Genomic DNA, 14,033 nt, shown 5'->3' with positions numbered 1-14,033 from the left:
GAAAAGAAGAAAATGCTCTTCTTTTTGTTCTGACACTGATAGCGGATTGCGGCATTAAGAAAGCGAACGGGTGGCTGCAGCTCGCGGAACCCAGCCGTTCACTTCTATAGGCTATGCACGCGGAATGCAAGTATTCCACCAGCATTGCCCCGGGGTCAGCTGGATGTCAGATCCAGAGCGGATTGACCTCTGGCGGCCCCAAACACAAGTGTGAAACCACTGTAAAATTACAGTGTGCAAGAGGCCTAAAATCAAAACAATTGTGACCTTTTACCTGACTCAGCACTGACCTGCTTTGTTGCAAGTTTTGTTGCAGATGTAACATGTATCAGGTCAGATGTCCTGCAAGTTACATTAGACTAGCTTTTATTCCATCTGTACATCAGAATATAGCAGTGTCTGAAATCTCCACAAAGAGAGAAGTGTACTGCCACAAAAAATCAGTCAGCTTTTCTTGGGAGAAGTGCTACTACATTAGAATGGGCTCCTGAAATGACGTCTGTGAGAATCTGTTGTGGTGTCTCCTGTGTTGTCCTTGCCCTGGTGACTGCCTCATTAACAAGTCGGATTGCTTCAGGTCTTGCAGCTTGTGCTGCGTGACTGTGAAGATTGACTACTTTCACAACTTCGCCAGATTCTTCATTGGTCTAAACACGTCCCTTGCAAGTCGACCATTTTTCACATACCCAGATGGAATGGACATCATCAACGGTTCTTTTGGAAAAGAAGTAAATGTGATTCTCATGGACCAACTTCCTCCTTCCACGTTTGGACAGAACTGAATTCATAGTTGTAGAAAGTGAATTGCTGTGGAAGCTGGCTGATTTTTTGTGGCAGTACACCTCTCTCTTTGTGGAGATATCAGAGATTCTATATACAGATGGAATAAAAGCTAGTCTAATGTAACTTGCAGGACATCTGACCTGCTACTTGTTACATCGGCAACAAAACTTCCAACAAAGCAGGTGAGTGCTGAGTCAGGTAAGGCTAGTTTCACACTTGCGTTGGCTTGAATCCGCTGGGCCCGTTCCTGACGCATCCGTTATTTTTGTGTTGTCAATAGATGCAACAGGTCCGTTATTTCACAGGAATCCGTTAGCTGATTCCTGTGAAATAACGGACCCGTTGCATCCATTTGGCGTCCTTTAGGCGTCTGTCTAACGGAATGCGCCGACTTTTTTTTTTTTTTTTTTTCATTCTGGGCATGCTCAGTAGAAATTAGCGGAATCCAGCGGCGGATTCCGTTATAAAGCACTTTGCATAGTTTGTGGAAAAAACCATGCATTCAAAGAAGCAGCATGTCAATTGTTTTTGCCATTTTAGGTGCGTTTTGCTAACATTGAAGTCAATGAGAAATGGCAAAAACCAAGAAACTTCAAATTTCCTGCGTTTTACCTGCTTTTTATGTGCAGAAAACAAGCGTTTTGAACTACCAAAATGCATGCTTTTTGAACATTATAATAATGATTTGATATGTCCCTTTACACACACACATAGTCCGACAATTAAATTTATGAAAATTACTAATTTTTAGCTATTTTTCTAATAAATAGTATATTACCGCTATAATTTCATTAAATATTTCTATTTCTTAAATTATTTCTAAAATTCTATATCTGTTCCTTTTTTTTTCCTTTTTTCATTGGGTTTGACTGTTTAATCTTTATTTAGCAGTGTCTTGATGTTCAAAACGCATGTGAAAAAACAGGTAAAAGCGCTGAAAACGCATCTAACACGCGGTAAATACGCATGCATTTTCAGTGCTAAAATTCAGAAAAAGGCAACTTTGGTCAAATCAATTAAGCCCAAAATGTGCGTTCTGAACTGCAAGTAGGAGAACGCAAAGTGTGATTGCAGCCTTAGGGCTAAAACACAAGGCCAAAATTCCCTGCCTAATTTGGGGCTGAAACATCTGGGGGCAAAAAGCTGGGGGCGAAATATCCATGGGCGAACTGCTGTTGGCGAAATGTGCGGGGACAAAATGGGCAAAACATCCTGGGGGCGAACTGCTGGGGGCGAAACATCCGGGGGCGAACTGCTGGGGGCGAAACATCCGGGGGTGAAACGTCCGGGGGCAAACTGCTGGTGGCGAAACATCCGGGGGCAAAACATCCGGGGGCAAACTGCTGGGGGCGAAACATCCGGGGGCGAACTGCTGGGGGCGAAACATCCGGGGGCAAACTGCTGGGGGCGAAACATCTTCTTAGCGATTTTCCAGTGCTTAGCACTTGAGTAAGTGCCTACTGTGAAAGAGGTCTTAAGGCTAAAACACCAGGCCAAAATTCCCTGCCTACTTTGGGGACGAAACATCTGGGGGCGAAACGTCCGGGGGCGAACTGCTGGGGGCGAAACATCCGGGGGCGAAACGTCCGGGGGCAAACTGCTGGGGACAAAACATCCGGGGGCGAACTTCTGGGGCAAAACATCCGGGGGCAAAACGTCCGGGGGTGAACTGCTGGGGGCGAAACATCCGGGGGCGAACTGCTGGGGGCGAAACATCTTCTTAGCGATTTTCCAGTGCTTAGCACTTGGGTAAGTGCCTACTGTGAAAGAGGTCTTAAGGCTAAAACACCAGGCCAAAATTCCCTGCCTAATTTGGGGCCGAAACATCTGGGGGTGAAATATCCGTGGGCGAACTGCTGTTGCCGAAATGTGCGGGGGCGAAACGTCCGGGGGCGAACAGCTGGGGGCGAAACATCCGGGGGCAAAGTGTCCGGGGGCGAACTGCTGGGGGCCAAACATCCGGAGGCGAACTGCGGGGGGGCAAAACATCCGGGGGCGAACTGCTGGGGGCGAAACATCCGGGCGCGAACTGCTGGGGGTGAAACATCCGGGGACGAAACATCCGGGGGCGAACTGCTGGGGGCGAAATGTTTGGGGGCGAAATGTGCGGGGGCGAAACATCCTGGGGGCTAAATGCTGGGGGCGAAACATCCGGGGGCGAACTGCTGGGGGCGAAACATCCGGGGGCGAACTGCTGGGGGTGAAACATCCGGGGGCGAAACATCCGGGGGCAAACTGCTGGGGGCGAAATGTGCAGGGGCAAAACATCCTGGGGGTGAAATGCTGGGGGCGAAATGTTCGGGGGCGAAGTGTACCTGAGGGCGAACTGCTGGGGGCAAAATGCTGGGGGCAAACTGCTGGGGGTGAACTGCTGGGGGCGAAACTTTCAACTCCCGGCCGGAACATGCCGCCCACCTCCTTCCTTCCTCCTTTTCCGGTGGACGGAGGTAAGGAGATGTTTGTCGTTCCAGCGGCGTCACAAATAGCGATGTGTGCTGCCGCAGGAACGACAAACAACATCATACCTGCAGCAGCACCGATATTATGTAAATGAACGACGTGTCAACGAGCAACAATTTTGCAAGTTTTTGCGCTCGTTGATCGTCGCTCATTTGTTTTACACGCTGCGATGTTGCTACCGATGCTGGATGTGTGTCACTAATGACGTGACCCCGACGATATATCGGCAGCGATGTCGCAGCGTGTAAAGTACCCCTAAGAGTAGTCAAACAAGCCTCAGTCAAACCGAGATGTCATGTCAATACAGAGGAGAGAGAAAGCCATAGTCAAATGGAAACAAGGAAGTCAGAAGCTGAGAAGTCATGTAAAGAACCAAGGAGGAGCAAAGCCTTAGTCAGAGGACATTACCGAGGTCAAAGGCCTGGAGAGCACGTAAATACCAAGGTGGGGGTGGAGGCAGAGACACGAGACAGGACTAGGGTCAGGTAGACAGGGCGGACAGACAGTATGGGGAGAACGGAGATCAGAGAGAGGAAAGCTGGATAGCGGGACAGTTCGGAGCAAACTCAGGAACCAGTGCGCACGCTGTAGAGCATAAACTATTACTAGCGGTGTCCTGGAGGAGTTCACACCATAAAAAAGTGGCAAGAGTCCCGGAATGAGGCACGACCAAACAGACCCCTGCCAACTGACTTATCCCCGTCAGAGCCAAGCAGTAGTCATGACAGGGACCTGACAATTAGCTGGCTAGGGAAGAAACCACTAACTAAGCACGTTGATCAGGCACCTTCCCTAGTGAGAGTGCCTTAAGTACCCGTTGTTTATCAGCAATAGGCTGAGAGGTACTTCCTGGAAATTATTCCTTGGCCTTTTAAGAAAGGGCAGCAATGCACACACACACCCTGAGATCACTCTTGGGTGACCTGTGCACAGGCCCCGAAAGGGCGAAGCAGAAGACACCCACGTGGAGGACTGCGACCAAGCCAGGCAGTGTAGTGTGGGCAGGCTGCGGTGTTGTTTGAATCGGCATCCCTGCAGGAGGGAGAGCGAGCAGTGCAGGGACGCTGGCACTACAGTGCCTCTCTTAACTTTTAGTAATGAATCAACCATTACACCATTATAGGGCAGAGAGTTCCATAGTCTTAATACTCTTACAGAAAAGAATCTGTGATTATAATTAAAACATCTTTTCTCTAGATGCAGTGGGTGCTCACTTGTCCCCGTTGTAGGCATAGGTGAAAAAAGATCATTAGATAAAGCTCTGTACTGCCCCTCATATATTTGTACATTGTAATAAGATCGCCCCATAAGCCTTCGTTTTTCCAAACCGAATAACCCCAAGTTAAAGAACCTGTCTTGGTATTACATTCCCCCCATTCCTTTAATAACCTTGGTTGCTTGTCTCTACACCCACTCTAGTTCAGCTATGTCCTTCTCATACACCGGAGATCAAAATTGTAAACAGTAAGTGTGGCCTCACTAGTGACTCATATAGAGGTATAACTATGTTCTTCTTATGAGCATCTATGGCTCGTTTAATGCATCCAATTATTTTATTATCCTTGGCAGCAGCTGCCTGACACTGATCAGTAAAGTTGAGTTTTCCATCCACCCATATACCCAATGCTATCCCTTCTTCGGCAGCTATCTGTACAGTGAATGAAGCAAACAGCGGTATTAACAGCCAACAGAATAGCTGTAGCCCTGAAAAGGACTTTTGGTTTTAGGGTGCAGCATCAAAGACTGTAAAGTTATAATCCCTGTTTATATGCCTCCAATCAAAACCTATTTGACCTCCAGCAGCTATCCATATGTCGCAGGCGGAGGAGGGGACGCTGCGCTCACCCACTGCTCGGGTCCAGCTGCTGCTGCTGCTCGCTCGGTCGGTGGCTCGAGCGGTGGGCCGGATCCCGGGGACTCGAGCGGCGCTCCTTGCCCGTGAGTGAAAGGGGGTGGTGTCGTTTAGGGATATTGTCCGTGACGCCACCCACGGTTGTGGTGAGGTTGTGACACCACCGCTGCTCTGGACGGGGATCCCGGGAGCGATGACAGGGAGCAGCTTGGATGTTGGGTCTCCCCTCCGTGGGTAGGGGGATTGGTCATCCCGGGGCCCAGTGAGGGGTAGGGGTAGATTGCAGGCGGGTTACGGGGCTTGGGGAGGTGCAGGGTCGCGGGGGCAGCGCTGTGCCACATGGCACGGTGGTACTCACTCAGCCAATGATGTACACAGAGTCTCCGGTAAAACAAACGGCTGGATGGACGGGTCCCACAGACGGCTGCGGTGTTTCTCCTCCCGGCAGGTTGATGGTGACTGCCTTTCCCTGCACCTGTATAGTGTAGACGGTTCCAATGGGTTCCCAACGGTAACCTGCTCCCCAGCTTGAATGGGTGCTGAAGGAGCCCCTTTTGCCCGCAGGCTCTGGCCCTGGGGACTTTAGCCTTGGCGGTGACTGTGTTTCCCTCTCTCGGTTGGACTGTTGCCTTCTGTCGGGACTTGGCTGCTGGGAAACCCAGGAGGTTCCCTTCGCTAACGGATTTGACAAATTGCACGGCGACTCCAAGCCTTGCTGGGGTCCATAAGCCCCTGCCTGATGGTGCTGGCTTCTCTTTGCGTACCGGTCCGGTACCGCCGGGCCACCGCCCGTCCACGGTCCTTACGGCTAGCTCCAATAGGCCACTCCTGCAGACGGTCACCACTGTCTGCCAACCTTGCTGATCCGTCCGGGCCACAAACTCAGACCAACTTCAGGCTCCTCAACTGCCACTTTACTCCTCTCACTTTCACTTCAAAAACTCATCTGCCTGCTTTTTCCCGCCTCCAGGACTGTGAACTCCTCGGTGGGCGGGACCAACCGCCTGACCCACCCCCTGGTGTGAACATCAGCCCCTGGAGGAAGGCAACAAGGGTTTTTGCCTGACTTTGGTGCGCCTGACCGGGAGTGTGGGGTGTGTTGGTGTAGTTACCTGTGGCCCTGGCTTGTCCAGGGCGCCACACATACACTACAGGACACAGCAGTATTAATATATAGTAGAGGTTTCTCTGAAAAGGACTGGTTTTAGGGTCAAGGAGCAAGGAATGTATGGGTCTAATCTCTGCCTATATGCTTCTAATCCTACATATCCCTCCTGCAGCAGCTATTCGTATCACTGCTTCTGGGGTACAGTGAGCCGAGAGTCGCATCACTGGGTCTTATATAGGCCCGATGAAGCATTGCGGCCAGCCAATCAAAGTAAGGCTATGTGCGCACATTGCGTGCTTTACCTGCAGAAATTTCTGCAGCGATTTGAACAGCACACGTGCACTTTAAATCGCTGCAGAAACAGTCCGTAATGAAAAAAAAAAAAGCCGATTCCATGTGCTCTGACTGCAGCCCCTTCCATAGACAGAGCGGGGGCTGCAGGCAAAACGCAGGAAAGAAGTGACATGTCACTTCTTAGAACGCGCGCTTCGGGCAGCAGCCGAAGCGCCGCACTCTAAGACGCCACGTGCGCACGGCTCCTGCATAATCTTCATAGATTATGCTGGGGACGCAGGACGCATGCAGTTACGCTGCGGTGCAGATTGCAGCGTAACTGCATGTAATTACGCAATATGCGCATATAGCCTAATGTCAGAAGCCAACATGGCTACAGCATTGGCACGATTGGCAGGCAATCTCTGCATGTTTAGTGGCTGAAAAATGTGAAACATGCAGGGCAGAGACTTGAGCATGACGCTCGAGCACCAGGGATACTCGATCAAGTATTGAGCGTCTACAGTTCCCCAATGTTCGATCGGGTATTGCACATCACAATCGGTGTAGTAGTTAAATTATATCGTAACAACCAGTAATGGTTGATAATAATGGTTGTTATATGGCAGTAAGTTTTTAAATCAGAATATTAAAGAATGAACACCCAAACATTTATACTTTTTTCTGTGTCAATTTTGACAGGTTTTTGACGGGATCCTTCGATCAAACAGTTGGTGTTTGGTCACAAGATGGTCAACTAATTCAGAGGCTTCAACAGTTCACAAGTGAAATCACTGGCATGTGTTATGTTCCCTCTATCAAGACAGTTTGGATTACCAGTGGTAATGGCCAACCATTAGTTCTGGACCCACGATCTGGGGATGTTGTAAGTACAAATGTCAACAGAGAAGAGGCTATGCACCACCTTTAATAGTAAAACAAAGCCATGTGCCATGTACCAATAAATGTGGAGCCTCAGAAAAAACAAAGTACATATAAGGCACCAGACTTTGTGATTGGTAAATAATGTCCCAGGCGAACCTTTATTGTCCAAATACATATCTGGATTTTATTTGTAGCAAAGTGTCAAACAGACACATACTGTACATGGTTAAAATCACTTAAAATGAAACATATAGACGATACACTTCCATCACGTTTAGTCAGAACCGTTATACACTATGGAATACCACATGAGAATCTCAGTGTAGATAAATGTATGTAAGTCACCACATGCGGTAAATATAAACCTGTATCACGTATCCCATATATAGTGTAATTCAATTGCCATGAGGCCCTATGACTATGGCTAAACTATAGTAAGAAATGATGTCCGTATAAAGCTAGGCCTGTGGGTAGTAGGTAAAAAATATATATATATATATATTAGATGGGCTGTGTAGCCAAAAGTGAATTCCTGAAGGATAAGCCTCAAAAAATAGTTAGATAGATATCTGATCTTCTCATTTTGGGAGTCAGCAGATTAGTTTTTTCTATTCCTATAGAGCGTGAAAGTGCCTGACTGATGACCCGTTTCGGGTAACCTCTTTTATCCAACCTGTGTGCTACCATCTCCGCCTGTGAATGAAAATCAAGTTTGTTAGAAATAATTTCTTTTTGTTCTTATACACTGTCCGTACGGGATGCCTTTTTTGAGGTGTTGGGGGTGAAAGCCTCCTGCGTAGTGAATCCATATGGATATATAAACTGAACAGAGTACATCCTGGTGGAATTAATGAGGACCTTTTATTTACAGGGTTCTACAAGCATTAAAAATATATATGATATCATGACACCCCTGAACTATCAGATCATCACAGGGTACTGTACGCTCTTTCTCTTAAGTGCAGTATTCAAGTCCCTCATGGTTCTGGGTCCCTATTATGCAGTGTTGCCTCCAACAGCAAATGAAATCCTAGATACACCCTGCACCACACCCAGCAGGCACACCAGTGGGCGGCTTGAGCGGAATAGGGTCGCCCACCTAGGGGTCAGGAAGGGGGGTGAGGAGTGTTGAGCGGTAGTGAAGAGGAGGGAAGAGGAGTAGACGTGAGGAGTAGTTAAGTGGAGGAGTAAGACGAAGAAGGTTGGCAATAGTGGCTCCCAGGAGAAGCTTATTAGGTTGCAGACGGTGGTCTGGGCCTATAGGAGTCGGACCCCCGGTCGCAGGGGATTGAGGCTAGGTGCCTGGGACATGGACCCTAGGTCGGGGAGAAGCTTCAGACAACCCGGAAATTAGCCTGCGGAGAAAGGAGCCTTTATGGACTGTTCCCACCAGCTCCAGAATCGGGGCACTAGCGCAACGAGGGGGATAGGGCCTTCCATACAAGCGGCAAGATAAAATCCCGAGAGTGAGCCCTGAGAGCAAGCTCCTACACTCAGCCATAGTGGGTAGCAGGGCCCAGCAAGTTCCAAACTGCATGGCCACTACGGTGAATTCACACTTTGTGCCAGGAGGCAGGTCACGGATCACCAGGCAGCACTGCAGGGGACAGGACCCGGACGAGCTCGCCTCGAACGGCAGCAGCACCCAGAGATTTGGTTTATCCGGTTGTCAGCATCTGCTTATTGACTGAGTGAGTACTGAGTTATGTCCCCTTCACGGCACCACATAGCACCATCCAGAGTCCTGGGGCCTACCTGTGGAGGGCAACAATACCTGGCTGCCTCCTTTCCATCACCTGGGTACTCCAAACGGCAGCAGCGGTATCCCCAGTTACCGCACACCACGGGTGGCGTCACAAACTACAATTCCCCTGTAAATATCCCTCTTTACCTTAGAGTGTGGCCCCCTGAGCCCCCAGGTCCGGAGACCCTCGAGCCACGAATTGACACCATCCCGGATCCGAGCAGTTCAACCCGCTGCTGGGGCGGCACAATATCAGCGTTGATATTTAATGCTGAAATGAACTAACTGGACACAACAGCATTAGCTGGGTTCATCCTCTCAAGTGTGTGGAGAAGTCACCAATAATTGTGTATAAATATCATATGGAAACTGTATTTAAAATGTAAGATCCGTTTTCATTCAAAACTTACATTCCATGGTTTGTTGAGGATTGTCATTTTCCTATATGCACAATAATCTCTATGGATGATAAGTAATATCAACTGTGTATGTGACGCCCTGGCAAATCCAGGTAGTCACAGAGGTTGTACAAATCTCTCAGGTACAAAACTCCATCCTCCTTGGCAGTCCAACACAAAACCCACACCCAGGTGCACCACACCAGCCAGTAAAGCCTAGTCACCCGCCATGACAATAGGGACACATCAGTGGGCGGGACCAGGTGGATGGGAGCACCCACCTTGGGGTCCTGAGGTGTCAGGGGCGGGAACACAACATAACAGTGCTGACAGTTGACAGAGGAGTGTGCAGTGCAGCGGAGTCAGGGGTTGGGGCCCCGGGACTACCGGACTAGGTGGCAGACGGCAAGCGGGACCATAGGCAACAGAGATCCAATCACGGGAGACCTAAAGTGGACCGGGGCAGGGTTGTAGCCCGCCAATGCCGACAGCAGGAATCCGGTCCAAAGGCCGTGCGCAGAAGGGGTGCCTGGACCCTAGGGCGAGGAAGGTTGCAAGCCCTTTGTCAATTGACCAGCCGGGGACAAGGTTTCAGGCCTTGTTCTACAGAAGCACAGAGAGTGAAACGGAAGCCCAAGGAGGGGGATAGGGTGTCTGCCAGAACCCACAGAGATCTCAAGGGTCAGATTTAGCGGGCCACAGCTCCCAACATACACAGTACCAGGAGTGGACTTCCCCGTTCCAAGCGGAGTTGTCCCATTGAAGACACAAACACTGAGTGCAGGAGGAAGGGACCCCTGTTTGCTACACCCGGGTGTGGGACCCGAATACACCCGCTGGAGGCAACCAGTCACTGGCAATTTGGTTTACCACTGGACTTTGTGTGCAATTCTTTGGAACTGTGAGTACACCATCCATCCCCTGTCCAACCCTGCACGTCATTCTCAGCAGTCATTGCTCCCGTACAACCCTGGGCCCCGGGACTACACCTCCCCTACCCGTGGAGGGGATTTCATCCTCCTGCCCTGCTCCATCAGCCCCGGGTGTTCCATCACCAGACAGCGGAGGTGCTACCAACTCTCACCGCAACCCACGGGTGGCGTCACTGACAAAAACTCACTCCCCTGTAAATACCCCCCGTTCCTACGGTTGTGAGGATGGACGGCTGTACAAGCCCGGGTCCGGCTACCACTCGAGCCGCAGTAACGAACCTGGATCCGAGCAGCCCCTGCAGCTGCTCGGCCCCCGTCTGCAACATATGTACATATTAGAGGCTGTTCCTTGTTACCACTTGTTGTATAATCACCAACCATGTCTGACACACGGAACTCCCCTGCATGCATTGTTGTACCCAGGGCATCGCCCAGATTGGGGGACTTCACAAGTGCACAGGAAAAGCATACCATTGCATGGCTGGTTGTGATTCACTGACGGGACACTTCCGGGCTATGTCAGTCATGGCGGAGGTCACACGTGGAGCAGGAATCATCACTGCAATAGCACCCAATATAGCCCCACTAAGGTAAGACGCCTGGTCTGATATATGTAATCGTACATACCCCTCTCTGATAAGTATTCGTCCTATCAGGGGACATATTTATAGATCCCCATAGCATACCTGATGGCATTCTCCTGATGAAGCCAGCTTGACTGGCGCAACGTGTTGGGCTTCTACACTTCCACTCATGATCCTGTCATTTGGGCTCTGGTAACTATTTTTTGAGGCTTAGGCTTCAGGCATTCACATTTGGCTACACAGCCCATCTAATATTTTTTTTTTTGCCTACTACCCACAGGCCTAGCTTTATACGGACATCCTTTCTTGCTATACAGTCCGTGACAGAAGTTCTGTCTCTTAGCCATGTTATGGAAATAAAAGCTTATAACCTGACTTTAAATTAACCCTAGAACGCATACCTGGGGCCTCGGAGGCCTGCTAGGTCACTTGTTTTCTATGGTAGATTTATATGGTTGCGCGTTCTAGGATTAATCCATTGGTTTCATAAATTACTTTTTTGAAAGCTGAAACTCTCCCAAATTTGGTTTAGATTATGAAAATAAAGTTGCTGAAAAGCTGAAATATTGATCATTTAATGAACACAGAAAGATCAGATTTTTGCAAGACAAACGTTTTGTCGCCTTGTCATATAATGCACCCAATCCTAGTTTACATCCTCACCTGTGCTCACTAAATCATTGGTTAATTAGCGGGTGTGTATAAAAAGAACCCAGCACCCCCAATCTTCAGTTGAACTGCAACTTGACCTCTGACAACATGCCAAAAATCCATCCTGCAACCAAAGCCTTGATTATCAAGAGGCTGAGAACCAGATCCACTGCAGAGGTGGCTGGCACCTTTAATGTGTCTCAGCGTCAAGTACAAAGAATTAAAAAAAGATTTGAAGAGACTGGAGATGTTTTTGACAAGCCCAGATCCGGCAGACCCCGCAAGACAACTGCTCAGGAAGAATGTTTGTTAGTTAGAAAATCCAAAGCCAGCCCCTCTTCCACTGCAACAGAGCTCCAAAAGGCCTGGTCACCTCAAGTCCCTGTGTCAACTAGAACAGTTTGTAGGATTCTGTCTCGAAATGGCCTCCATGGTCGAATCAGTGCCCAGAAGCCAGCACAAAACAAAAGCAATTAAAAAACCGTGTGGCATTTGCCAAGTCCCACAGCCTGCTCAACAGATGGACGCTGGAAAAGTGGCAGAAGGTGGATTTCTCTGATGAATCTTCAGTTGAATTACACCACAGACATCGCAAATACTGCAGGAGACCTACTGGAGCCCATAATTATCCAGAAAACAGTTAAGTTTGGTGGTGGAAAGATCATGGTCTGGGGTTACATTCAGTATGGGGGTGTGAAACATTTGCAATGTGGAAGGCAATATCAATAGCCTAAAATATTAGCTACCTCTTACATTCCCAATCATAAAAGGGGTCAAATTCTGCAGCAGGATGGTGCTCCATCTCATACATCCATCTCCACAACAAAGTTCCTCCTGGCAAAGAAGATCAAGGTGCTCAAAGACTGGCCAGCCAAGTCACCAGACATGAACATCATTGAGTATGTTTGGGGTAGGATGAAAGAGGAAGCTTGGAAGACAAAACCAAAGAATGTAAATGAACTCTGAGAGGCATGTAAGATTGCATTCTTTGCTTTTCCTGATGACTTCATCAATAAATTGTATGAATCATTGTTGAACCACATGGATGCAGTCCTTCAAGCTCATGGAAGTCACACAAAATATTAAATGTGACTCTAATAGCACCAACGTTATTCACCAATGTTATGTAACATATCTTTGTATTGGAAGTTAATTATTTGTTTGAATTTCACATTACTTTCTGTGGGTGACAAAACTTTTGTCTTGTCAAAGTCTGACCTTTCTGTGTTCATTAAATGATCAATATTTCAGCTTTGAAGCAACTTTATTTTCATAACCTAAACCAAATTTGGGAGGGTTTCAGCTTTCAAAAGAGTAATTTATGAAACCAATGGATGAATTTAAAGTCAGGTTATAAGCTTTTATTTACATAACATGGATAAGCGACAGAACTTCTGTCAGGGACTGTAGTTTAGCCATAGTCATAGGGCCTCATGGCAATTGAATTACACTATATATGGGATACGTGATACAGGTTTATATTTACCACATGTGGTGACTTGCATACATTTATCTACACTGAGATTCCCATGTGGTATTCCATAGTGTATAACTGTTCTGACTAAACGTGATTGAAGTGTATCGTGTATATGTTTGATTTTAAGTGATTTTAACCATGTATGTGTCTGTTTGCCACTTTGCTACAAATAAAATCCAGATATGTATTTGCACAATTAAGGTTCGCCTTGGACATTATTGACCAATCACAAAGCCTGGTGCCTTATATGTACTTTGTTTTTTCCGATGCTCTGTAAGTACGAATGTCGTGTAGATCTGATTTCACTGCACCACTAAATAAATAATGTTGATGTATTTTTTTTTTCTTTTTTAGATTTCCAATTTTGTGGATACTTTCCATAGCCTTGATGACAGTCCACAAATAAAACATTTAATATGCCTTCCTGAGACAAGTCATGTGATTGGTGAGTTATGCATAAAAGGGACTGATAGCATCTAAAGAGATGGAAAGATCCTTTATAATGCAACAAAACATTGTAAGATAAGTTGAAAAATGTTGACATAATGCATTTAGTACCTTGAAGTAGAATTATTAAAACATATTGTGGCACTGTAGGCTTGCTTCCTGCGGTATTATAAGCAGAATGCACCTAAATAAAAAGTAGACTATGACTGTACATGCAATAATAGCAGTTATGCTGCTGCTTTAAAGGGAACCTGTCACCAGTTTTTCTGCCTATAAGCGGCGGCCACCACCAGTGGGCTCTTATACAGTGTGTCCACCCATATCCTGTCCACCGCCATTAACTTGAAAACGGCGGTAGCTTTAGGCATAGAAGTGGTGTCTAGGTATAGTAAAGTAGCCATGCGCTACACAATGAAACCACCTATAGCACTACCTGGTG

The 14,033-nt window shown here is 47.8% G+C and overlaps 1 protein-coding gene across 1 annotated transcript in view; it reads left to right on the top strand.

The window, feature by feature from the left end:
• The window catches only part of LOC142302328 (uncharacterized), a 213,082-nt gene that overhangs the window by 138,096 nt on the left and 60,953 nt on the right, over positions 1 to 14,033 (top strand). Inside the window, exons 6-7 of the mRNA XM_075343390.1 lie at positions 7,179 to 7,362; positions 13,502 to 13,592. Of these exons, the coding sequence (XP_075199505.1) occupies positions 7,179 to 7,362; positions 13,502 to 13,592 (275 nt within the window). The remainder of the gene's footprint in view (positions 1 to 7,178; positions 7,363 to 13,501; positions 13,593 to 14,033) is intronic.

Source organism: Anomaloglossus baeobatrachus, chromosome 4 (genome assembly GCF_048569485.1).
Source record: "Anomaloglossus baeobatrachus isolate aAnoBae1 chromosome 4, aAnoBae1.hap1, whole genome shotgun sequence".
NCBI classification, from domain to species: domain Eukaryota; kingdom Metazoa; phylum Chordata; class Amphibia; order Anura; family Aromobatidae; genus Anomaloglossus; species Anomaloglossus baeobatrachus.
The sequence above is the reverse complement of the archived record's forward strand: the minus strand, read 5'-3'. Positions and strand labels throughout refer to the sequence as shown.